Consider the following 27,233-nt stretch of genomic DNA (forward strand, 5'->3'; position numbering starts at 1 on the left):
TTTCCTTTCTCCCCCTTTTATTAATTTTCCATTTTTGTAACATCACCATCCAAGGGATTAGACACTTTTCAGCGCAAGCGAACATCCTCAAACAGCACAGCCAACAGTATAAACACCAGCACACAACAGGTTCACTTCTGGACTGGGGTTAATGGGGAAAGAGAGGGGCAAGAATAGAAATCATTGGCAACCTCAGACTGAACCATCTTTCAGTTCCTATCTGCATTTTACATAGATTACATACCACGCATAGAAGAACATTCAAGCATAAATAGCAAAGTGTGTGTGTGTGTGTGTGTGTGTGTGTGTGTGTGTGTGTGTGTGTGTGTGTGTGTGTGTGTGTGTGTGTGTGTGTGTGTGTGTGTAGTGCCGACAGCTGCTCTGGGATCAGAGGAAATGCCTATGGCATGTTTTATTTGAACTCTTGCATATGCTCATTTAATGTCTAAAGGAAAAGTCTTGGAAAACTCACATAGGACAGCTCTGTTCTCAATTTATGCCATATTTCCACACCAGCTTAAATTAAAATAAAATAATTAGCTTAATATGTTTGTCTTGTTTTTTTAAATAAACATCATTAATTAAACTAACCATTAAGTTTAATTGAGAAGCAACATTGTGGAATAATAATAAACTATGCTTGTATGTGAAAAATACACACTGGCAAACCATACACATAAAATTGTTCAGGTTAAAAACGAAAGAAAAAAACTGTCCATGATGTTCGGATTAAAAAAAAAACTTAATTCAATAATCCCTTATAACTTTATCCTAACTCAGTTTTCTTTCTCAATATTTTTGGTCTTGCGTTGCAGATGTTTAAACCAGACAGAAAAACCAAATATGATTTTTTTTTTTTTAGCTGTCTCTCAGTCTATCAATCCACAGTTCCGAGAACAACGTGCCACCAAGAAAGGCATCAAACAGATTCTGTCAGTTTCACTTTTGGAAAGGTGGGTACTACTGTACATATAGCCTATGGTTTGTGTTGCACTGTAATCACAATTTAGTTGAAACGATCCAGCCATTCGATGTTGTTTTAAAAGCACCAAGCCCAGAAGGGTTGCTATAGGGCATATGCTTCCGATGTGTAATGTGTTGCCATCACAAATAAAATAGTCATCATAGTAACAGTAGAAAGGCAATGAGGTCAGAAAGAAACGAACAAAAAACAGGAAGAGCGAAAACAATAATAACAGTCATGAGGTGATATCTAGCAGATATACTTTATGAGGTCAGTGACCCCTCTCACCGCCATCATTAATACATCAGTCCATGCGGACAGAATGAATCATTATAGACCTAACCTCGCGCCACAATTTATTTGAGAAGAGACACATTCATTCCAACAGAAAGAGGCACAAAGACAGTCTCGCGATGCAACAACAACGCCTTTTTTCTCGCGCTGTGGTTTCGCTTATTGAACTATTTGCGTAACAAACCATAAGAACAATTTTAAAACGAGTCAAAATGAACATTTTAGTGAGGATAGCATAATGTCCTGATAACTTGGGGGACTGGAAGAAAAACTTAATTTTCTTAATCTGTATTTTTTTTGTGCTTTCCAGTAAAAAGATTAAAATTCTTAAAACAAGATACATTTATGTTGGATGCAAAACTGCAAAAGATGTGAAGATTTTTTACGGCATTCATATAGGCCTACAAGGAAGAAAAATAAATGTAGGCTACGTGTAAATTATTCTATTATTATTATTTGGTCTAAGCGGTAACAAAAAACCCACTTTGGAACAAACAATTGTATATCTTTGAGTACACAGAGGTGTCAAGTCCAGGTTCAGAAAGTAAAATTCCTCCTCAGTATTTTGTTCCAATCACCTGGATTTGCTAATTAGCACAGTTTTTCAGCCAGAAGATAGAACTAATTAGTGAAATCACCTGGCTGAGTTAATGGGTGGAATAAACATATGGCAGGACTTTTACTTTCTGACCCCTGGAATTGACACCTCTGCACTAAGCAGCAGTGAATATACAAGGTTAGACCTTGCCAGTGCTGGAATGAACTGGAGCTTGTGTGTGTTTGTGTGTGTTTCTCTGTGTTGAGTCATAGAGGAAAAGGAAAGCAATGAAGAATGATGATACAGGCCAAGATTTTACTGATGTGCATGAGGCAAAAGAAAACCGCTGCAGGACGGGTTTAGTAAATGAAAAACAGATTATTCATGAAAAGTGCATGTCAAGATTTAAGAAAGGCACATTAAAACCTGTTAAAGCCTTTTATTACTGCGTTTTACTTTTATACTATGCCTCCTTCGTCTCGGCTGAACATAAGGTTTAGCACCATCCACAAAAAGTGGATTATCGTTACGGTTAAAACCCCCATCAAATTAAAATTAAAATACAGTTTTGTGGCGTTTAGTCGATGTCTATTATTGTCTAATGTACTCGTATGTTAGCAGATAAACATTTAAAATATACAGTCTTTCTCTTCAGGAAAAAGTAATCAGAAATATTGATGACTCATCTTGTACTACACATTTTTGTCCAATCAAATGCACTCTAGAATGAGAATGTCCCTCCCACAATACCACATGCAACCGACTAGCATTAGCAAATACCAAATCATAATTAATGGTTGTGATGTACCCTAAAGCCATAAAAAAAAACCATGATCTTGTTTAGCCAAACTCCATGTTTCAATAGGAAATGTCAAACACAGGAAAAGAAAACCGATAACGCTCTAAAGGCTATATCAGCTAACCTAGCGAGCTAGCTGCACAATGCATTGCCCTTTGTGCTTTTAGGGCATGTTTTTCATGTTTTCAGACCAACTTGGATGAAAAACAAACAGATTCACAGAAAATCTCTTTCATTCTTTGATATAAAAAAATAACAACACTAAAACATGGAGCTGCCATGTTGCCATGTTCAACACAGCTGTTGAAAATCCCCTTTAACTTACTCTGTTTTATTTTTATGATATTATGACAGTAGCATTTTACTACAGCACTAAAAATGGATGCCAACATTAACAATGGCGCTGACAACTCATACTCAGAAAAGCCTTCCAAAAGCACTATGACGAGTTAAGAGAAAAAATGTGGCACCTTTACATCGGTTATCCGGCTATTTTACATTTGAGAGTTAAGAGAAAAATCTGGCACCTTTGTTATTGGTTAACCGGCTATTTTACATTTAAGAGTTAAGAGAAAAATCTGGCACCTTTGTATCGGTTAACCGGCTATTTTACATTTAACAGCCTTTCAGTCATTTCAAACAAAAAACACGAACAAGTTCTTGCAGCAGTACTCAGCGTTATAAGTCCATCTCCGGCACAGCTCGGAGTTAAAGATACAAAAAAAGACACATTAGCGTAAGGTCTGCGATAGCACATTTTTTGACATCGAAATTTGCGGCATAACCACTCAATATCGTAAAATCTAACGACTCACAAGGCTTATTCGTACTGTGCAGCAACCAAACCTACAGAAACATCCGTCTGGGTTTTTTTGGCCCTCAAGCCAAAAGTATACTTCGGTTTTTACGCATAGGTATAGGTAAATATCATCACGTAAATGTCAGCAGCATAGTAGCCTACACGAGCAGTCTGGTTTTTGTAAACTAGTGTACTCTATAAGATCAGCTAGCACATGGGTTTTGAAAAAGAAAGAAAAAGAAAAAGATGATTAATTTGTCCACAAGGTGGCAACACTGGCTCTCGTCGTTGTTTCATAGCGGAAAAAGAAACGTGGGGATTAAGCGTTTGTGTGAGAGATTAAGAAATTCCCGCGACTCTACTTTAAACGAGTAAAAAAATACTTTTTTTAATAACATTTATGGTCATAACTTCGATGAGAAATAGCGCAGACATGGGATAGGATGTAACATTCTAAGTGGCCGTTCACAAAGAATGCGTTTTTTCCATTCCACTGCGCTACTTTTCCAAAGTTTTTCTATGTAAACAAGCGCTAGACGGACGTGTTTGACCGTTTGACTCACGTCTCGCATCTTTTGCAACATCTCGCACACGACACTGCGTTTTAAAAACACGCCGCTGAAGTTAAAAGAAGTTTAACTGTCAAAAAACAAGTCTTGAGACCTTGCTTTTTTTTTTCATTCAAATGCCCGCGACCCGCGTCTCTGTTCTGTGTGAACCGGCCCTAATGCGCATGTATATTCGTGCAAACTCGCTACTTGTTCGGCTGTACGCATGTCAAAAATTTAAGTATACTTTAGGCTCTAGTGCATTAGGAAATTGTTACTAATTTCACAGCGCCACATCCTCTTTGTTCTTTATAAGAGATGTAACAACCCAAACACCTTTAGCTAACACCTGCCAAGTTCTCAATAATCCTCACAGAAACAGCCCTCTATTTCTTCACAAAATACAACCTTGACTTTCTCCTATTCTTAACCTTGAAGAATTAAAGCAGCTTGTGCAAAAAAAAAAAAAAAAAAAAAGAAGAAGAAAAGATCGAATTTCTTTTGGAATGAGGACAAGACAAGGAACATTTCCAGCTTGAATCACTTATGGTTATCTTATTTTCTTTAACGTTGCTATGCTGCTTGTTTTTACATGCGGTTTCTTCTTCAATAACATTAACATTGTTAATTAAATATCTCTTGTTGTGAAACAAAACATTGTTTTTAATTAGCAACCACTGGAAAAGCTTTCTTTTATTGACCGGTACAGAAATGAATCGCATTGAATGCCACGGAAAAGCCGGAATACGGTCAGGTGTTCATTGATGTAAACTGATTGTTTGAGTTAAAAAAATAAAATAAAATAAAAAACGTAATAAAAAAAGCCTTAAAATATAGACATTCCCAATGTAATAAAAGCCCTAATAGACTTTTTGCCACAAACAATGACACAAGAAACCCAGTACTCTAACCCTTGCCTTGTTAATAAGTAACAATGATAAACAGCTTCTCTAGTACACACACTTGATCCCTCCGATTTCAAAAATCAAATAAAGTTAAATACAAAAATAATAACATGCATGACTCATGGTGGGTAGAAAGTACAGTATAAAAATCATACAATCAGAAGTGCTCAAATGTGGATGTTACATTTTTCCTTTCTTCACATGAGGCAAATACTTTTTTTTTTCTCTAGATGTCTTCTTTAGGAAGTGGTGTAGGGTTTGGAAAAGAAAAACAAGGGAAAAGGGCAAGAGCTCGGGGGTTGGGAGAGTAGGGAGTGAAGAATCATAGGCCCTGTGGAGGGTTCGGTTCTTGATTTGACACGGTGGTTTCAGCAAACTCCTCCGTTTATAGACATCCCTCCCCTAACCCACTGTTCTCCTGTCGGCTGGAGGACAGGGGTCTAGCCCAGGCTGGTGATGTTGGCCCTGCCACCAGGGGGCGCAACGATGCGCTGGGTGTTGCGGCGGGGGATGTTGTCATCAACCTGAGCGCCTGAAACGGATAAATCAAAAGGAAACCACCTTACGATGCATATATTTTTTACATGTTGACACTGTTCCTGTGTCAAAGTGGATAACAGATTTAAGTAAATTATGTAAAACAACAAGTATTAAAATAATATCGCTAATATTAAAATTCTGGCTGGTACAGATGAACCGACAAATAAAATGAAGTAAAATAGTAAAACTTAAAATAAAATACTACAAGTGAATTTAGATACTGATATGTCATGATTTCCTTGCGATGCTCACCAGAGAGACTGAAGCCAGACTGGTGCAGGTTGCGGACCGGTTGACCGGGCTGCTTGGCAGGAGAGGTCTTGGCAGAGGAAGCAGGGGTCACGGCTTTGGGCGTCACTGAGACTTCACAGACCGGCCCGTCGTAGAGACCCCGTGGGACGCCCCTCAGTTCAGCAAGCTAAGAAACAATGGTGCATGATAATATTAGTAAAACACTCATAACCTAAAACATTTAGAAAACCACAAACAATTTAACCTTTAATAAGCATTAAGTGACATTTATATTAAAAGGTAAAATATACTAATTAATGAATAAGTATATTTATAACAGAATAAGCATATATGAGCAATATAAAGTGAGTAGCAGTGCAATATAACTGTATATCAGAGCAGCTGTGATTCGGATGTAGGTAATCACTGCGTGCTGATATATGCCATATATGTACAGCTCTGAGTGTGATATTGCGTTTATACAACAGTTTGACGGCACAAGTGAGTAAATAATTAAGAAACAATAACAGAGTATCTTCAAAAACCCTACTTCCTTCCGGCACGGATTCAAATCTCAAAAACTCAGCTTTGCTTCACAGGAATAAATTACATTTTAAAATATATTAAAATAGAAATCAGTCATTTTAAATTGTAAAAATATTTTACAATATTAATTTTAAATAAATGCATAAATTATGCATAGATGCACTATATATATATATATATATATATATATATATAAACATGTATACTGTATATGCCATACAGTATATACACCCACTGCGGCTCAAAACTTTGAAATAATTACAATCTTTTTAATGTTTTACAAAGAAGTCTTGTATGATCACCAAGGGTGTATTTAATTGATCAAAAAGACAGTAAACCATTCATATTGTGAAATATTATTACAATTTCAATACTGGCTGCTCAAGAAACATTTTCATTATTATTAATGTTGAAACACCAATAATAGAATATTTTTTATGGTATAATATTCTAGAAAAAAATATATTGTAATATTTAAAAAATCATATAATAATAATAATTAATTAATATTAATTACACACACACACACACACATATATATATATATATATACACGCACACTGACAATGAATAATTATAATAATTATATGCAATTAATAAAAATAAAAGTAATAATAACAATAACCGTATCAATATAGTCACCGGCAGATTGTGTATCTATAGATTTCAGATTAGAAAACCTGATTAAAAAAAACGTTGATCAATAACTCACCCTGCTGCGAGCCTTTATCCTCTTGTAGACATAGTCAGGGAAAGGCTTACGGCTCACGTAGCGTCCAGATCCCTCTGTGGTGTGGAGATTTCCATCCTCCAGTACGATCTTTCCCTGGCTGATGACCACCAGGGGCACCCCGCGCACCTCGGTACCCTCGAAGATGTTGTACTCCACTGCCTGGAAAACAAGAAGCAATGGCATGACACTGCATGTTGAAACTCAGGATCAGCACACAAAACAAAACCATACTGATGATTTGCAGACATTCCCGACGTCATTTACACAAACTCTGCTCTCCTTGAGGGATAGTTATGTTGCATTGCTTTAAAATTCATTCCACATACTGAAGCATGATATTCCAGTGAAAATGGAGGTGATGATGATATCCTATGTTTGAAATCATTATTGATCCTTTCAGAAAGCCATTTAAACAAAATGTTGAGGACAAGATGTCAGAATAGACCATATTTGCAGCCCACCTGTTTAGAATGGTTGTAGAAATACAGTGCAAAGAAAACACGGAATGTTGGAAATGAGAGGGAGTGAATGAGGGAGGGAAGTACTGTATATTAAAGTTTACACAAGACCCCATGTCCCACAAGACCTAAAAACAGCATGAGGTTATTCAGTGAATCTGATAATCAACACACACACATGCTTAAACACCAAGCGGTTGCCTATGGTCCTGGACACGCACACACACAGGACTTTTGTTTTCCAGTACTGTCACTGAGAAGCAAAACTGTGTAAATATTAAGCGGGCACCACCATTCAAAAGTTTGGGGTCTGTAAGATTTTAAAAGTTTTTAGAACTTAAAGAAGTCTCTAAAGTTTACCAAGGCTGTGTTTAGTTTAAAATGTTCAAAATTCTTTGGTATGAATAGAAAGTTCAAAAGGACAGCATTTATTTGAATTATAAATCTTTTGTAACATTGTAAAAATTTAAAAATTGTCCTTGCTGAATAAAAGTAAACATGACCCCAAACTTTTGAATGGGAGCGTATTTTAGCAAATATATATCTTGAATTACGTTTATTTTTCTATTATTTTTCTGTTTTCGCCATTGGGAAATAATTACAATATTTGGTGAGGTTTAGGCTTAAAACAAGAAAAAGATAAATCTATTTGCAAAATAAAATTGCCCAGATTTTATTTTCTAAAACAAGTATATTTTATATTAAATTACATATTGCTCATTTATTAATAATATAAAATAAATATATTAATGAATAAATAAACTATAAATGAATTGATATATTATTAATGTTATTATTAATTATACTATATATATATATATATATTATTACATGGATTATATTTTACATGAATATAATATATTTAAATATTTAACACAAATCTTTATTTTGGGATGTTTAGATATATTGTTAAATATAAAATCCACTAGACAAAATAACACAACTCTCCAAGGCAGATGTGTTTTTAAGCTCATGTACACAAATAGAAGACATTAAAAAAGATCCTCATGGCATCCTGCACACTGTTACGCCTCCAAAGCAGGAGGGACACATCAATTACCCAGGCAGAGCTCAGAATGACATCACTCGCATGAGTAATAATGCCCACGCCCAACATTTGGTCAGCACAACCAATGTTATATGGTCAGGACTGCAAACCAAATCCTTAAAAACACAACTTTGCTCACTGGTTAACTATACTGTGAGGCACATACATTTGATGGCATGAATACAAGTCAAATCACATTAACACAATCAATCAATAATGTGCATTAATGAGTCACAGTAAGACCAGGAACATGTGTTAGGAAAGTAAATAGGGTCTATTTTGATGTCTAAAACTTTCTGAGTGTTTGGCATGGAAATGGATATGACAGTGTTGGTATGTTTGGTCTTGGCGGAATAGATCTGCTACGCTGCTGCTGTTATTGCTGCTGCTGCAGAGCAAATACAGGACTTGCTAATGCCAATACATTCACGACACGCTGCTAATAGACATGCTGCTGCTGTACAATATATCATGAATTACCCGTAGAATATTTATACAGGTGGAGCTGGGGAAGATGGAGGGTTTTTGAAAGCATGCTGCAAAATGCTACAGCAAATGCTGAACAAGTATTTGAAGGTTGAGCAGTGAGTTCATTTGCTACTGATGCGGCAGGAACCAATCATCTGTGCTCTATAAATAATGATGTGATTGCAAGCAGATTGAGTTAAGGACATATCAGCCTGCGCCATCTAGAGTTACATGACCGAACTTTGTATTTCACATTGGTTTTAAACACACATGACATTGCTGACAGCAGAACTCACCAGATTGTGGCTCTTCGCTGAGATGATTTTTGTAACATCAGGCTCCCACAGAACCAGATCAGCATCTGAGCCCACAGCAATGCGGCCCTTACGTGGGTACAAGTTGAAGATTTTAGCGGCGTTGGTGCTGGTGACAGCCACAAACTGATTTTCATCCATTTTTCCAGTGACCTACAAATGACAGGGACCACAGGGAGAGATTTGTCTTGTCTGTGTTTGTGTCCACTTGAGTGTGCTTGTCTGTTCAGCTCGGACTATTTAGACTTACATGACTACTGACTGATTTTGTTTATATGAAGGAAGAGTAGATGCTGCACTGTGGAAGCTCGTAACTCCTTACTGTTTGCAGACTAGTATTTCTGTCTCACCACACATTTGTCCCAGATGATGGACATCCTTTCCTCAGTGCCATTGGTTCCTTCAGGGATGAGGGTGAAGTCGTCTTTACCCACAGCTCTCTGGGCGGTGTTAAAGGTGCAGTGAGCGCTTCCTGTTACCTGCAGATCCCCACTATAAAGAAACAAATATACTGTTAGGACAAAACAAATGGGTCTCTTCTACAAACAGTTACATTTATATACTAAGCAACCCGTTTTCACAATTGAGTCGTCTTTAAAGACCCCCTGTGGTGAAAATAAAGTTTTTACCCTAAACAAAATTTTCTGAGATTTTAACAGAGGTATGTGTGTTAAACATCATTCAAGACATTGTTAGCATCTGTTAGATTTAAATGTAGGGGGAATTTTTTTTTACGCTATTTTCATCTTCCGGGTTTAAAATGTACATTGTGTCCACGTCACAGGTTGTAACTGGCAGTGCACTATAGTACTTCGGTGACGCATCGGTGTCTCATAATTATTCATGAGACTGAGTTTTGTGAGGTAGACTTGAGCTAAAAGAGCTCTTTAAGACAAACCATGTGGAAATTCATAAAATCTCAAAAAAAAACGCGGTTTGAAATCGCCAGTGTTTCTGACGTCACACCTAACCCTGACCAATCAAGTCAACGTGCCGACGGGCTTTAGCATTTCATCATTACTATGCTCTGATGCTGGGGAGTCTCAAGAGAAGCCAGGTTATCCAGGTATATTTTTCTGTTGATATGAATAATCGTGTACATTTAGCAATATAGCGGGTGTATGATGTATATGATATATTACAATATTATGATGAACTACAGTATATGCCTTTCTCCACTGACATTCTGAGTTGTTCACTTCAAAGCATTTCTAAGGATACTGATTTTTAGAAGGCAGACTGAAACTGAGAATGGCAACGGGAACATGGTTTGTGTAACATTAGCAACACATTATTAGCTGTTTGATAACATATTCAAGCAAAAGGCTAATCATAATAATTACCGTTATGTGTCCGAAGTTGTAAAGAGTGATACCTATGTGCAGCGTTTACTACAGTAACTTGAGTAAAGTTGCCTGAGTGGATCTCTGAACTGGTATCAGTGTAGATCATGTCAGAGTCAGTGGAGGTGGGGCTAATTAGCATATTCATGATTCCTGATATACTAAATGAAGCAAGGGTGTATAGTTACATTCAAGATATTTTAAGGCATAAATAAATTTTGATGAAGGAAGAATGAAGAAAAATTAAGAAACATTTAAATATGTCATTTTGGTGATCAAAGAGGAGTTTTAAAGGATAAAATTATTCACTACAGGGGGTCTTAAAAAAATCTGACTAAAAAAACGGACTAAAAAACCCACCAGAGTGAAAAAGATTACACTGTTTTGTCCCTAAAAGTGCCTCAGAAATAATTTAGATACATTTTAGTTTTGATTATGTTTCAATCCACATTCTATTTACCATTATTCACCATACAGTTTTTTATTAATATTTTTGGTGCTTTGACCACTACAGTATATTATAATTATTATTATATTGCTAACAATAAATATTAATTTATTAATAATAATAATAATAATAATAATATGTGATTTTATGATTTTATCATTTATTATATTCTTCTTCTTCTTCTTCTTATTATTATTATTATTATTACTATCATTTGCATCATTAAACTATATAATTAATTTTATTACTATTTTATTGCTATTATTATTAAACTATTTTTGTATTAAAAATATCATTAAAATAATAATAATAATGTGACTAAGAATTATTATATTTTTATTTGTTTTAAATAAATGTATAAAATATAATAATAATAATAATAATAATAATTCTTAGTCACATTATTATTAATGCTGAAGAAGTATTGTTCATTCTTAGTTCATGTAAACTAAGGTAGTTAACTAATGTTAACTAATTAACCTTATTGTAAAGTGTTACCATAATACTTATAATAATGTAATAATTGTATTATTATTTCTTAAATTTGGAAGTAAACAACACAGCAGACTAAAACTGAACTGTACTCACTTTCTGAGTTGGTCTGAGTTCAGTCTTAATTTGGAACTTATATTAGCCACAGTTTTTTTAACCGTTCTCAGACCCCATAAATTAAGTTAATTTCTCAAAGTACACTTAGGGCTTCACAACCAAAATCATAAATGCATCCTAAAAATAAACAGACATTAAGTGATCTTACCATGACAGCAGGGAGTTGAGATAGTCCGGTGTGGTGGGATCTGGACTCAAGGGTGGGGATGTGACGTAGGCGGCGGCCTTGGCCCAGTTCTTGCTCCAATAGTGTGAGCCGTCCGTGCCAAGACTTGCTGTGATTGGCTCTCCATAGACTACGGTGCCTAAATGGTTCAAAGATACCGAATTAGAAAAAGCATATATAATTTCACTCTAATTCCCTTGCCTAATTCTGGAGCCTAACCACTATGATGTCATTTCTTGCGGTCTAGCCAAGAACAGCTGAGTCATAGCATGCTGTTTTTTTTTTTTATTACACTACTGCAGTGCATCCCTGCTCATAAAACCTGCCTTGCTTGTCGAGTCTAACAATACCTAATTTTAATGGCGCGGACAGAGTGGGATTAGATCAAACCACCTCAGAATGTTCTTCCATTTTGGTAATTCAACCTTGAATGTTTCAGAATGGGTCAGTTGATAGCTTGATTAAATCAAAGGCAGGCCAATCCTAGAGTCGCCATATTTAGTTTTATATTGCAATATATATTTTTTTGCATCACACCTTTTTTCCTGGCCTGGGCGATGACATCAGCAGCACTTTTGCTCATCACCTTGGTGACGTAAAGAGGGCAGTTGGTCTGATTGGCCACTGTTACAGAGCGGTTGACTGCTTCCGCCTCCACCTAAATGATCCATAAAACCAATTCAATACAAAGGTTTTCTTCTACGAAACTATGTTTCCTTCTGATGAGAAAATGGAAAATATCTGTTCCCAGTATTCACTGCCATTCACCTCCTCTGGACGACTGAGAACATGTCCCTCTGGTCCAGTGATCCCCAACTCGAAAATCCTGCGCTGCTCCTGTTGAAAGAAAGAAAGAAAGAAAGAAAGAAAGAAAGAAAGAAAGAAAGAAAGAAAGAAAGAAAGAAAGAAAGAAAGAAAGAAAGAAAGAAAGAAAGAAAGAAAGAAAGAGATCGGGATGGGGAGATAAGAGTAGCATGAGATCACTGAATCTTTAAATAATCGTGTCATAGTCTCAGTATATACTGTATACATTCAAAGACAATATATTTTATCACCACAACCAAACTTTGTCCTCATTACAAAGAGTTTGCTTATCTTCATAATGATAAATACACATAACCCGGAGTCAAAAGTCATCTGCAATTAATTATATCAACCTCATGTAGGAATATTTGCTTTGGCTTTGCTCGCCAATATAAAGTCTGAGTGTTCATTGTGGAACATATGTTTTGATTTAACATCTCCAAACAGTTTATTGTTGATAGTAACTCTGAGTAATGGAGCTCAGTGCTGGACTCTCTGAAGATCTCACCTCGGCTATGATGTCTCCGTTCTCAGCATGGACCTGAGCGATGGCCCCGAGGTCCCGAATTACACTCAACACTTCGTAGATCTGCACAGAAACACACATTTGACCTCACTCAAGAAGGGACGCCAAATATGACAGAAGCATGCTTAAAACCAATGCAATGGTCACCGCCAGATTATTCAAGCATCATTTGTTTATAATTGGCCAAGGGACTCTATTTAGATGTACTTTTCTCCTTTTTGCACAATTCTCAATGAGAATTAGAACATAAACACCCAACCCCAAGAAACTTGGCACTTTGTCCCCTAAAACTGAGATGTTAACAGATGGAAGACCTTTTTTAATTTTTAAAAACATTTTAAATGCATAACTCTTATGAGAAATCATGGCATCTCTGCCACATCATGCTTCAACGTACTTCAAAACTGCAAACTTAAAAATCAATGGAATTAATAATTGAACAAACAAACAAATGTGCTTCAAAAATTACTATGGTTTGACAATGGTACATGTACATTTTTAATCCATAGTCAGGCTTTTTATCCAGAAAAAAAAGTCTTGATAAACTGCACACTCAAAAACAAACAAAAATATAAATAAATGAACCAATGTACATTTGCAAAACAATGCTAATACCATCCTTTCTTTGGGCCATTAAGGTGCTTTACGTTGTGAATACTTTCATGACAATTTAGCATTTGGTCCAAAAAAATTAAAAGAGGTTTAACTTTCTTATCTTTAAATTCTCTTTTGATTTTGTGGTTATATATGACCTTGGTGTGTTTTTGACAGGTTTCATGAGATCCTACAAGACAAGTAAGAATGTGCAACTCACGGAGGAAGTCATACCTGGGAATCAGTGAGCTGGAAAACGTCCTTGTAAGCCAGGTAGACGAGGAAAGAGTTAATGCCTGCACACAAAGACGGGGTATGAAATTACAGAGGGAAATGTCGGTGAGACATTAGGTGAAACAGCGCAGCAGCAGAATTCCAGACCGATGGAGTAAACTCTAACTCTGGTGGGTTTGTACAGCAGATACAGATGTTCACATTAGGGAACGCTGGCAGTGCTTTACCGTGATCTTTGACGAGCGTCTCCATGTCCTCTTGAACACCCTTGTGCCATTCGGTGATGTCCACGTGAAGGGAATAGTCGCAGCACGCTTTGCTGTCCGCCCATTCCCGCCACTGATTGAAGGCTGAGATCAAACTCGTCCCGGGTTCAGGCACCACATGATCGACTGTTCACAAACACACAGTGGTTAGGCAGATATTAAAGAGCTCCTACAGATTAAAAAGCACTTCAATCAGTTAAGTAATGCCACTCTGAGCTGAAATGAGGACAAACAGAGACATAAAAACTGACTCTTGTACTATTTTACGCACATGATGGCTGCATGATAAAGGATACAGCCAAACATCACAGCTTTGATTGGGCCTTATAATATTCTTGTCCCTAGATATTAGCAGTTGCTAAAGTGTTTTGAGTAGTGTTTAAAGTGTTTAAAGTATTTGCTCAGGTGTTGTGGGTGGTTTCCAGTATGGTGTATAGTGGTTGCTGTGGTATTGTGGGTTGTTGCCAGGACGCTGCTAAGTGGTTACTTTAGTGTTGTGGGTGGTTTCTAGAGGGTTGCTAGGTCATTGAGGGTGGTTGCTTTAGGGCATTGATCACTAGCCCAAGTCGCTTAGATTTTCTGGTCCATAGATAATAGTGGTTGCTAAGGTGTTTTTGAGTAGTGCTAATAGTCTTACTATTTGTTTGCTCGCGTGTAGTGGGTAGTCGCCAGGGTATTGCTGGCGGGGAAATAGTTAATGGCCAGTGTTGGATTGAGGCCCTGCAACCGACCAAAGGGGATGGAGCATAAATAAGTATTAATATTACTTTTAAAAAGAGTAATGAAAAATAAAATAAGTTTTTGAGTAACACGCCCAACAATGGTTGTGAGTTGTTGTTGGGGCATTTCTCGTTGGTTGCTATGGCATTTCTAGGTGGTTGCAAAGGCATCATGAGTGCTTGCAAAGGTATTGCTAAGTGGTTGCTATGATGTTCAATATGGTTACTATGCACACAGTATGAAGACTGATCTCAAGTTAGTTTCTCCGTCAAACTCAGCATACTGAGGACAGTTTGACACGTACTGATCATGGTGGTTCCTCCAGCCAGTGCAGCGCGGGTGCCTTGGTAGAAGTCATCTGCAGAAGTCATGCCCCTGTCAGGCATCTGGAAGCGTGTGTGCACATCAATGCCACCTGGCATCACCATACGCCCATGAGCATCGATGGTTTTCACCCCACCGGGCACTATCAGATTTTCTCCAATTTGCCTATGAGTGAAAGTGAGATATGAAAAATGCAATACAAGTTATACTATTGGATGAATCTAAATTTAATTTCAAAAGCCAAATTTAAAGGCTATTTCATTATCTCATTATGTGTCATGTGATATAAAGGCCCATTTTGTACACACTAACCTCATAACCTCAGACTGCTGATCTATCTTTCTTTCTATCTATATATATTTATATATATATATATATATATATATATATATATCAATGTCTGTCTGTCTGTCTCTCGTTTGATTAGCAATCTGTTACATATTCATTTAAGAATCTCTCATACTCACTTGATCAGGCCATCCTCTATATAGATGTCGGCACAGAATGACTGATCATCATTCACAATCTTAGCCCCTTTAATCAAGAGACGGTCACTCTGTAAAGACAGATAAAAGTCGCCTTAGTATCCCATCGAAGTACATGTGCAAACTGTCTATTCACCTTGGCACAGCACTGAAGAACACTGCTGCAAGGTGAAGTTGGTGTTAGAAGCATTCATTAAATATACACTCAACATAAGTCAGGAGGACTGATAAGTATAAAACGTAATATACTACAAATACAAATTTAACAGGAGCCAGTAAATCAGCTTATAAGGAACCAGTATAGTGTCGTCCACATTCTTTATAAGGAGCATCACTCAATTCTGTGGCCTTCACAATTATAAACACATGTTCACCATGGAACATTTATCTGTCACTATGCTACAATGTGCTCTGTTAAACATTGAAGGCACTGATTCACTCGTACAACCTGAGCTGAAACTGCTATTTCTAGTCTAGTGTGTACTGAATCAGTACTGGGGATTTTAAATTCATCTCAGTAACTCGAATCTTTGAAGCCATTCAACAAAATAATTAGTTCCTATTCACTCACTGATTCATTTAGTGACCTTTCAACAGGTTATTTACACCAGTAGGTTGGTTAAGTCTTTTGTGTGTTATGAGTGAGTCAATTAATAATTCACTCAACCAATTTGATAAAAACTCTAAACTTAAAAAATGCTAGAAGTCTTATTACAATATAAATGTCTACAAAACTACTAGTTAGGTTTATATCAAAATTGAGTATGGTACACATATAATACACATTCATAATTCATCACATTTATCTCTTTTTAGTGAACAAGACTGACTCACACACATAGCTGAAGCAGAAACTCATTCTCAATGTTTCAATTGTTCAGTTCGTTTACAAGCGAGATGTCCCAGTTCATTGAGCAGTCTCGATCAGACTAAAAACACTGACTTCAGTGAAGGGGGCGTGTTCGTTCAGCAGCTAAACCAATGAAATGCTCCTTCACAGCCTGCACTCGAATTCTATTGGTTTGCACTTTAGGTCAGCCTTTTAGACTTCAGTGAATGAAAAACATGAGACAGTACAAGAAAGTGAACAAGAATGATTTTTTACTTATTTACGAAAATGTATTTTAATTTTACAAACACTTATATTTATAAATGTATTTGCTTTAAGTTTTTGTAGTTATTCAATAAATAATTACTTGAATGAAGACACATTTATAAATTAATAAGAAAAAAAATGACTTTATTTAGTAAATAAATAATGAAAACATAAATGTTGAAGCAAATAAATAAATATATATATAAAATATTTATTTACTCCCTGATGTGTTTATTTTTTGTCTTTTACAGTCAGTCTGTAGAAACTGCAAACGACAATGTAACAGAACTACTGACCGTCAAGTCAGTTATTAGTAAATGATTATGCAATAATTGTAGTAACTGATTAACATGAAAATAAGTGAATTTAACTGATATTTTACTGATATTTTTTTATATATTTATTTATTTATTCAGTTTACTTAAGTAATTATTTATTTAAGTGCTACACAAAGATTTTAAAAAACGAATCTTTCTGTATTTATTACATAAATAATTGCTTGATGTAAAAATAAATATGTACATAAATATTAACATAAAACTATCATCTGTATAAAGCATTAACACTGACTCATTCAGTGAAAGGGGCATGTTTGTTCATTAGGGCCATCCAATAAAATGCTGCATGAAAGTAGTCCTGCATTAAACAAAACAAAACAAGAAATTACACTACAATAAAGTGAACGAGAATTAATTGTTCATTACAAAGATTTGTTCCCTGTAGTCATCTTAATGTCAAAAAGTGTCCCAAATATGTACTTTATATATTTCCCAAGCAATCAATGAATAACAGCATCATGCCTCCCAACAGTACGAAGGGTAAAGTTTGGCTCGACACCCCGATACGGACACCGCCACCCAGGATTCTCTTTACATTCAGAGCCCCAGAAGAACATTCATTTTTCTGAAAGGGGAGCAGTGGAACAATTCCAGTCACAAGGCCCTCGGCATCGTACGGGGACAAAGGCGGCTCTGTCTGCGTTACTGCCTCTTTGCGTGCTTGTTGGCAACCCAGCAACATGAGGCCCTCGGTGGCTTCCCAAGCCCTGCCCTGATTCATTTAGTGATGAAAGAAAATACTCCACTGACCTGACATCTCCTACTATACATATCTCAGAGCACCATTAAAGAGGAAAACAATGCCAGATACAGTCCTTAAACCAACACTGTAAACCCTAACGCTCAAAATAAATAATTGGTTTGAGTAGGGAAAACTTAAACAAATTAGTTCAATCCAATAACTTTAAAAAAAAAAATGTTTTTAGAACTTTCTTTTTCTTCTGAGTTCATAAAACTGACACATTTTAAGTGATCTGAATTGTTTCATTGTTTTGAGTTTTATGAACTTGTATCTTTTAATTTAGACACATTTGCATTTAACTGAACCTAGTTCTATTTCCTAGCATGCTTTGCCATGGCACTCGAAAAGGAATAGTAAATGCTGAAATTAAGTGTTATATAATCCTTTTCGTGCAAGATTAATGTTAAGTGGGGGATTTAGTAGTGTTTAATCCTTTGCTATGCTAATTTAGAAGAGTTTCTATTATGTTGCGTTTTTTGGAGTTACCATCATGGCGACAAGTGGAGCATGAGTCTGGTATGTTAAATGTTCTATATCGCCATACTCATTCAGCAATTGTTATGCTATGCTAATGCTATCAAAGCGTTGTATTATCATTTAGCAAATTAGCATTTATTGAATTAGCTAGTTAATGCTAGACAAGTTTCCTCTACTAAACATATTTAAATTGAGACTACACGATCATTTTAAGTTAAATTAATCAATAAATTAGTCTAATCAAATATTTCAAGTTAAGAGCAATTAAAATGTCAGAGTACAAAATAAAAGTTCTGCTTAAACTTGTCTTAACTTAAAACATTTGATGTAGGCCTAACTGATGTGATTACATCAAATTCTTTGTGTTTTGCCAACTTATTCAGGTTTACAGTGAAACAGTGCTTCATTTCCTTTAGTATTTAGTGAGTTTAATTTATACAAACCACCAGTGTCTAAGAATGCCTTCTACTCTGAATGTTAAGATCTTCGCAGAGGGGCTTCTGGGACCATGCAAGTAGCTTTGGCGGTCAGCTACACTGAACAGCTGCTTCATAACATGCATTACATAACCACGACAATCACTTCAATCCATTTCCTCAGTCTCTGTGCACAAATCAACCAATCACAGCCGTCAATGCTGGGTTAAAGCACGATGACATCATCAGAAAGGTCATAATGTTAATTAGAGGAACTCTGAGAAAAAAAATTAAAAACAGGGACTTGAAACGGACCAGCTGAACTGGTGTTTGTTTTGGACCTTTTCCAGAGTCACAATGCTAGATATTTAGTGCATGAGAATGCTCACAGGAAGTCTTCTGGTCTGCATGTTTATAATAATGACCACTGCTTGCCATAAATGATAACGTGAGTTTGAACAGACATGCTAACATAACATTATAATGTCACATGAACACCAAAAGTATGGTATGAACTATAAAGGACATTACATTTTAGACAAGAAGACAACTAATTTGGTCAGTTGACTGACTTCCAGACTCAGGGTTTAACTTGAAGTTCCATCCCTCACTTATTTAGAAACAGATTTAGTTGAGTCAAAATCTAGTTGCCAGCTTAATCCGCATATGATCCTCTTTAAAGTAAAACTGAAAGTGTGCTTTGCATGTTTGCGTACATGAGGCCTTTCCCCCCTCATTGACTCATGAAGTCATTATGAATGAGAAATCCTGTATGTAATTTGGCAGGTATGAATCAGAGTGGAGATTGTGCTTTGTGCTGGGGACACAACAGCAGAGCATTCTGCACTGGAGCTGCTGCGGTTGCCATGGTAACCAGATGACTGGGCTCAGGGTTTTTTTTATTGGAATCACTGCATTTTAGAATTAGAATAACTGCAAAATTCAACCACATGCAAGAAAGATGATAATATAGTCTTATTTTTAATATCCCTTTAATTCCTTATACATTTTTTCCATAAGAATTTGTAAATATACAAGAAATGTATAAAAACACAGTACTTATTTACTTATGTATTTCTTGATTTACTAAATATTTTATTTTAATAAGTGTGCATTTATTTCCTTTACTAAAGTAAATTATTTAATTAGTAAAGAACCATCATAAATATTTAAAATAAAACTATCATCTTTAATTAGTAAATAAATGGAAAAATATACATTACTTATGAACTTACATGTTTAGTTTCTAAATACAGATCATAGTCTTATTTTAAATCCATCTTTATGATTTCCATCCTTAAAAATGCTTTTAATTTAAAATACATTTATTTACTAAATAGTTTTTTATTGTAATAAATATTTTTTTAAGTTCCTTTACCATGCTCATTTATTTAACCACTACTAATATTAAAAACAAGACTTATATTTCTGTATAGTAATTAAATAAGTATGCAAAAAGTAAATAAATAAATATGACAATAATCTATCATCTTTATTTAGTAAATAAATATTTTAAATGCATTGCTTAATTACAAAATATTTATGCATTTACTTACAGATAGTTTTATTTTAGATACACATTTTATTTACTAAAGAAATATATATTTTATTGTAATATTTATTATTTCTATATTTACTTTATAAATAATTGAGTAAAGCAAAACCAAATACATACTAAAATATCAAACTTTCATCTTTAGTAAATAAATGAATAACTATTGAAGCAAATATTGAATATAAATATTTACTCACACTATTTATTTTTTTCTTTTACAGTAGGTCTGATGCTGAAAAATCTAGAAACTGGAAACAACATGTAACAGAACTATCATCCATCCATAAGTTAATAATATGTGATTATGAAACAACGCCGGTAAGTTATTGCAGTCAACGAATTTGCAGTCAATGAATTTATGAATATTAAAAATGCTTTGATGTCTGACCTCATAACTACGGCTAAAAGTGACCAGGCATGTGGTGAATTAAAGCTAACATTCATCTTTAATAAGGCACAAGAAGATGTCAGTCCTCCTCCGCCTGTCTGCGCAGCTGACCAATGCAGCTGGTCCTCCCAGTCCCAGACCCACCCGTCAACCATTCCAGCCAGCCCACATCACATATGCCTGTGTGTCAAATATGTGTGCAGCAAACCACGCCTGTGGCTATTTATGACAGGAAATACAGATCTAATAAGGTCAATCTGAGTTTGCGTCTGTCATTTCCATGGCCATTTCAATTTCTTTTAAATTCCCGCTCTACAACTTGCACCAGAACAATTCACCCAATCGTGCTGAAGCTTTTATGAGGACAATATTTATGCACAGGGTTTTATGTCACAGTGTGCTTGGGAGGTCCGCAGTGAGCAAATTTCGGGTCGAGAGACTGCACATGAATTCCACTACAGTACAGGGAAAACAAGAGGTGATGACTGATGGGGCCAAGCTGTGACTACAGTTAACCGAAGCAACAAGTAAAAATCCAAACCGAGAGCCCTTTGCACTAGAGGGGCATGTGATGTCACTCGACAGATCTGTTTTAAAGCGTTTAATTCCCATACTTTCCGATGTGCCATAGACGCAACACTAAAAGACTGTATAGGGGTGTGGCAAAGACAGCTTTAGGCAACTCCACAAGCATTTTTCTCCATGAGGCTTCAGATAGGACATTCTTCTCGCAAAATTTCCCCTTGTTTCTTATCTGAATACATTCCTATCTGCATATTTGCATGCATGCAATCCCGCACGTGCTATAATGATGGAGTCTGGGACTGGCTGTTCTCCAACCTCTTAGATCTTAGTAAGAGCTGGATGTGGTTTCGCTAACATGCTGGATGGAAACCACAGCCCACCTACTTCTCATTCAACATAGCTAAGAGAATCTAAAAGGGTGTCCTAAAGCTCTCCCCCAAAACCTCAGCTGAAAGTGCTTCCTTTGAAAAGAAACAAAGGCACACCACCAGCCGAGCCGAGTGGGGGCTCCATTCGACTGTCTCCGAACAGCTATTTGCAGCATGTTTTACAATAAGACAGATCGAATTAGGTGCATTGTGATGGCATAAATATTTGTTTTAATCGAAGGGGTGGGGATGCATGATAATGTCTATTCTATTGTGACTCTACAGACAATTATGTCAATGCAGGCTTGTCCAAATGCAAAAATGCATAGACATGGGTCATGAAGTGCACCTATCTTAAATCAAGCCCACTTAACTGAGGAAGGAAATATGATAATGTCCTCCCGGTTTGTCATGCGTTTTTCCATTATCCAGTAGGCTACCGCTCCCTCAAACACGTTTGTATGCGTTTTGTTAGCGTAAAAGTCACATTGGTCAGATTTGATCATTGCAATCACTGGATACACCGTGGAATGCTATGCTCGTTACACATTGTAACATTCTATGTAGCAACGCGAGGTAGTTAACGGCGCAAACAGCTCCATTAATTATAAAGGGAACGTTTCTGTTTTGTTGCGTCGTGTAGATGGGGTGTGATTCACAAAACCAGTCCTAGAAATACTGCAGTAGCCTACTGCTTCAAGAGCTATGTTATAGACTTTGACAGATGAATGTCGCTTTAGAAAATCACAAGTTAACCGGCTACAAGCACATGAGTAACGTAATGTAGCGGAGCAGGGGATCAGGGTTCGTGAGCGTTGCGTTTAGTTCGGATCAGTGTTCATTAGCATTGCAAATCAAACACATTCATTCTCAAAGGATTTTAAATATTTCTAAACATGCTTTATACTTAGTAAATAATTAAAGAAGATATTCCATAACTCACGGTTATGCGGGGAATATTCTTCTTGCCCTGATAGCCAGACATCTTCGTTCTGCTCTATTCCCTTTGATGAACCGTTATCACTGTAATAATGGATGCAACGGTCTGTTTGGGAAGGGAAATGGCTTGGTTTAGGACAATATGTGTAGTCCTCGAGAAATTGGGAGGCGAACAGAGTAGGCAAAAGCGCTAGAAATGTAAAGGACAAAAGACCTGTGCACAATTTCTCCTCTCCACTGATGCACCAAGTCCACCCAGACTGTCTGAGACAAAACGAGAGATTTTCATAGCGGAGAGCAGCGCGCATGCGCAAAACCCCGCCCTGGATAGTCGGCAGCTCCTCCTCTGAGTCCAGAGAGGTCACCCTTGTTTCAGACAATGGTGTTTTGCATAATTTGATCAAAACTGATGGAAAAAATAAAACTGTTTTAGAAATGAATATTACATATGATTGTATGCTAACGATTATGCAGTTAATTATGCATTTTTTTTTTGCTGGGGCAATTAATATAGGCTAGCAATTTAAAAAATATCCAACATAATGACTTCTAAAGTTGTATGCATCCTTGACCTTTTTACTAAGAAAACAACAGAACATATTCATGCCTTAAAAGAATTAATTTCTTGACATTTTTTGACCATTATATGAAAAGGCTTGTTTTATTCATGTCAAACCCCTAAAATTACTATTCATGACTCAAAAATCCATTTTTTAAATGAATACTTTTTTACTTTGAATATCATGTTTGAAAATGCTTTTAAAATAAATGGTTTGATAATAAAGTTGTGTGCACAGTAAGCAAATAAAATAAATGTGATTGACTCAGATTGCTAAAGCAGCAAAACGATATGTTTGCTTAATCTTTTGCCTCAAATCAAGTGTATGTGCATAAAGTCTATAGCTCAACATCCGGGTCCTTCAGGCTACTTTGGTCTCAATGCAGTAGATTTAAACATGCTATTGATCTCTGCAGTCATTCAGGCCTGTCATGGGGAAAAAAGCATGGGAGTGGCTTTAAATCACACTTGCCAAACATAAAACAATTTCCTGTTCGGTATGGGTGACATAGCGCTTTTTGTATAGTGTCACGTACAACAGTAACGGCATTCAGTGAAATAGCCATAAAGTTTTCTCTTCCATGGTTTATGTGAATATAGCGAAGGTAAACAGGCATATGAGCTTTAACAGTTGCCTAGTTATTGCTCTTAAAGCCCAATCGGGGCATACTTCAATCATCGTTCAGCATCATTGTATCTGTAGCTATGGTTACCGCATCCAGATACCAAGGCCCACACATACTTGAATTATTGAGCTCTTGGGAACAAGAACTGGACTCTAAAGTCATCTTATTTTGGATTTTTTTTTTAATTAAAAATATTAACTAGCTAGAAGGGCTGCACCTTATTTCTAAATGCACAAACCTTTGCAAGGTATAGACCTTATGCACCAGATAAACAAACGTTCAGACATATTTAGAATTTTGTATTTGAACTTAAATTTTAGCAATAGCTCTGTATGTTTCGACTCGAGTAATTACCTGATTAAGTGGATTTACTTATTGTTAACAAAAGTTATCATCAGCATTGTGATGTTTGAAGCAGATGTCATTACAGATATCCAGGGAGATTATAAAACGAGCGGTTCATTCATAAATCCGTAAGATCTTACCTTCGTGCTGTGGAAATACAAACGGGAAGACTGAAAAGGGGGCGGGGCTACATAAGCTCTATAATGACCTCTGAAGTTGTATGCATCCTTGACCTTTTTACTGTGAGAACAACAGAAAATATTCAAGCCTTAAAAGAATTCATGGTTTTATTATTCACCCGCAACAACCTTACAAATAAGTATAGAGAATATTGTACGTCAGCTGGTTGTTAGCGTAAATCAAACCCAGACAGAATGTTCAGATTTTGTATCATCCTGAAGGACTGCATTTTATGATATTTCATATCACTACTTGCTAAATAAGTAAATCAATGGACATTGAGCTGAATTTATTTTTTCATATTTAGTATTGTAGGAGATTGGTTGCCAGGGAAAATGTCAAATATACTGTTTAAAGGTAATTATACAAAAATATCTGACAACAGCATGCTGCAATTGACCAATCAGAATCAAGTATTCCAGAGAACAGCATAATAGAGTGCAACAGTGCCCACCCACTTTTTCAGGGCGCTGGTTCCGGAGGTTTTTTCCATTCATTTCTCCCATAGGGATACAAAAAAAAAATTTTTTTTGAAAGCATTATAGGCCATGAACCAAGCAACCAGCTACGAGGTGAATCACAACATTACAAACTTTCATTTGAAGCAAACAAATATTTGAAAATCAGACAAAAATACAAAGGTGAAGGAAAGAACTACAATCCCATGAGGCATTGTGAAAAGCATACTAGAATTTAAAATATATAGTATATATTTAGGGAGTGTAATTGTATGACTTGATTATGTAATTTGCAGCGCTTCAATGGACTGAGCGGAGCTAAAGAGATCTATTGGCACATTTAGCTTGTTTCAACTCACTGATTGGTGTAATTTTCTGTACAGCATCATGGGTAATGTAGTTTTTCACCACGAATTCTACCGTTAAACATGATTATTTTAAAACTAAGTTTAAATAATGTGGGCTGACGGCTTCAACAGAAACAAATACTATCAATTAACAACCTCGCAGCTCAGAGTAAGGCTGTCTGAAAAGGTTTAAAAGTTATCGTAGAAAATTAATTTCCCTATGGAGAAAATTAATTGAGGTTGCACTCTATAGAGTGGTGCAGGGATGACATCACAAACCAATATGGGTGTACAGCAAAACGTCCAAAAGTTGTGGAGCAAAAAGTATCAAGTTATGTTTACCACAGACTTTATTTTACTCATAGACCGAAACCCCCCATTATAAAAACCCATGGGAAACTCTTGAGGGAACCAGTGACAAATTAGTCTTCCAGGTTTTGATGTCATCCTTGGACCATGCTATAAGTTCACATATGGACTGCAAATTAATAGATCTGTATCAAAAATCATGTAATAAAAAAAAGAATCAAGGAATTTTACACAAACCACTTTCAATTGTTTTAATGATTTTAAACAGTATTCATAATTAATTGGATTCTACAGAACCATCTTACCTTATTAGCTACAATATGGAAACACTTTTCATATCCAGGTAGGCCTATATAAATAAACTGTGATTGTTATTATAAGCAAGGCTTCATTTGAATGATTGATATATGGAATCAGACTGATTCATCCATATGCACAATCCCTGCAGCTCTTACCTCATCCTTCAGGTTCTGCAGATTCTCTTTCCCGGCACTTCTTCTGATCTCCACCTTTTGTGGTTTGGAGATATCCTTCTGCCTCTCGATCACCCGACCTTTCCCTGAGGACAGCGAGTCAAAGTCCAGCGTCTTGTTCTCGGATGAACCCTCCACCGGGCAGAACATGCCACAGAATTTCTGCCGTGGCTGGTTGGGACTGGAGCTTCCCATGTTCTGGAAGAACGCAGGCACATCTCCGACAGCAGACATTTCTCTCAGTGAATACTGTCAGATGGATGCAAAGGCATGTAAACCTCCGTTTAGAAAGCAGGAGGTTGCTCTGTGAACACTAAATGTTAGTTTTTTCCATTGGGAGGTGAGAAAGAGCATCACATGTAAGGCGAGGAGGTTCCTACAAATCCTAAAGGAATGCTAATGGATGTTTTTTTTTTTTCTTTTCTAATGAGATCATTCAAAAATGAATCCTCTAGAATAAAATAAAAACCTACTGGGTTAAAAATCAGTAATTAAATTAAAATTATGATAGAAATTCAATTAGCATTTCTTCAGGATATTTGACTAAATGAGTTGTCAAAACAATGAATTTCATTATCCACACCATGCGTTCAGCCCTGCATATAACATGCAATTGATCGCAACTAGCAAACACTTCAATGCAAATCCCTTTAGAAAAGATGCCTACTCATCTTGAACAATCTGTTGAACAATACAAAACATGAAGAATGTATGCAAATAACTGTAAACCATGCAAATTATGTTATGTCATGTTATTTAACGCAACACATCAAGTATTATATCGCGAAGACACAGCTAGAGAAAATCCAGGGATGTTACCGTACAGTAGACGTGAGACCGACGGAGGATGAGGTGACGCTCTGCTGGAGAGATGAGAGGAGAAACAGCGGAAGCGATGCGGTTTTTTGAGGGTTAAAGATGTAATGTGTCCATATCTGAGGGCTCTTTCCCCGGATGACTTGTCACTTAATGCCCATTGTGTGGTAGCTTACCATTGTTAGCGTTCACGCCGTTTGTTTGGTGAACGCGTGTGATGTGGTAAATAAAGTCGATAAATGTGTGTTAGGTTTAGTCATAGAATGGATAATGACTCTTAATGTTTCTTATTTTCTTCTGAAGAGTCTGCTCTGTTGATAGTTGAAGCGCCACGCCCATGCAGGTTAAAGTTAAGGGCGCTGTCCTTTCAGCACCACGCGACGAATCACGGAGGGTATCATTCACTCTTTATTTGACTTTCTGTTCTGTTCTGTCTTTCTGTCTGAGCTGTTCTCATGCACACATGTGTCAGATTGGCCGTTGTGTTACGTATCGCGAAATGTATAAGAATTGTATAAGATTCCACTTTCATTTCAGTAATTTTGAGGAATAAATATTCTGGGGAAAATGTA

The 27,233-nt window shown here is 36.3% G+C and overlaps 1 protein-coding gene across 3 annotated transcripts; it reads right to left on the bottom strand.

The window, feature by feature from the left end:
• dpysl2b (dihydropyrimidinase like 2b) lies at positions 1-26,969 on the bottom strand. Of its 3 annotated transcripts, none has more exons than XM_077242947.1 (15): positions 26,670-26,969; positions 25,828-26,094; positions 15,687-15,775; positions 15,200-15,384; positions 14,137-14,301; positions 13,910-13,971; positions 13,064-13,144; positions 12,520-12,588; positions 12,289-12,409; positions 11,734-11,890; positions 9,536-9,677; positions 9,168-9,338; positions 6,877-7,056; positions 5,640-5,805; positions 1-5,379 (listed from the first exon to the last, which is right to left on the bottom strand). In XM_077242947.1, the coding sequence occupies exons 2-15, from the start codon at positions 26,077-26,079 to the stop codon at positions 5,288-5,290; spliced, it is 1,932 nt and encodes a 643-aa protein (XP_077099062.1). In that variant the 5' UTR covers positions 26,080-26,094; positions 26,670-26,969; the 3' UTR covers positions 1-5,287. The 3 variants fall into 3 exon arrangements, with proteins under 3 accessions (XP_077099062.1, XP_077099063.1, XP_077099064.1); XM_077242948.1 differs by having other exon boundaries at positions 26,665-26,969; XM_077242949.1 differs by lacking the exons at positions 25,828-26,094; positions 26,670-26,969 and adding exons at positions 22,553-22,654; positions 22,763-22,860.
• Between the last annotated feature and the right edge of the window lie 264 nt (positions 26,970-27,233).

This window comes from Siphateles boraxobius, unplaced genomic scaffold, assembly GCF_051911475.1.
Source record: "Siphateles boraxobius isolate OS27281-9 unplaced genomic scaffold, OSU_SipBor_1 25, whole genome shotgun sequence".
Taxonomy (NCBI): Eukaryota; Metazoa; Chordata; class Actinopteri; order Cypriniformes; family Leuciscidae; genus Siphateles; species Siphateles boraxobius.

What these genes read in the sequence shown, in the direction of transcription:
- dpysl2b (XM_077242947.1), bottom strand. Translation starts at nt 26,079, where the DNA reads ATGTCTGCTGTCGGAGATGTGCCTGCGTTCTTCCAGAACATGGGAAGC. An exon ending in ATAGAGGATGGCCTGATCAA is followed by an intron (nt 15,385 to 15,686) that starts GTGAGTATGAGA and finishes TTTCACTCATAG; the next exon opens with GCAAATTGGAGAAAATCTGA. An exon ending in CAGCGAAGAGCCACAATCTG is followed by an intron (nt 7,057 to 9,167) that starts GTGAGTTCTGCT and finishes CTTGTTTTCCAG; the next exon opens with GCAGTGGAGTACAACATCTT.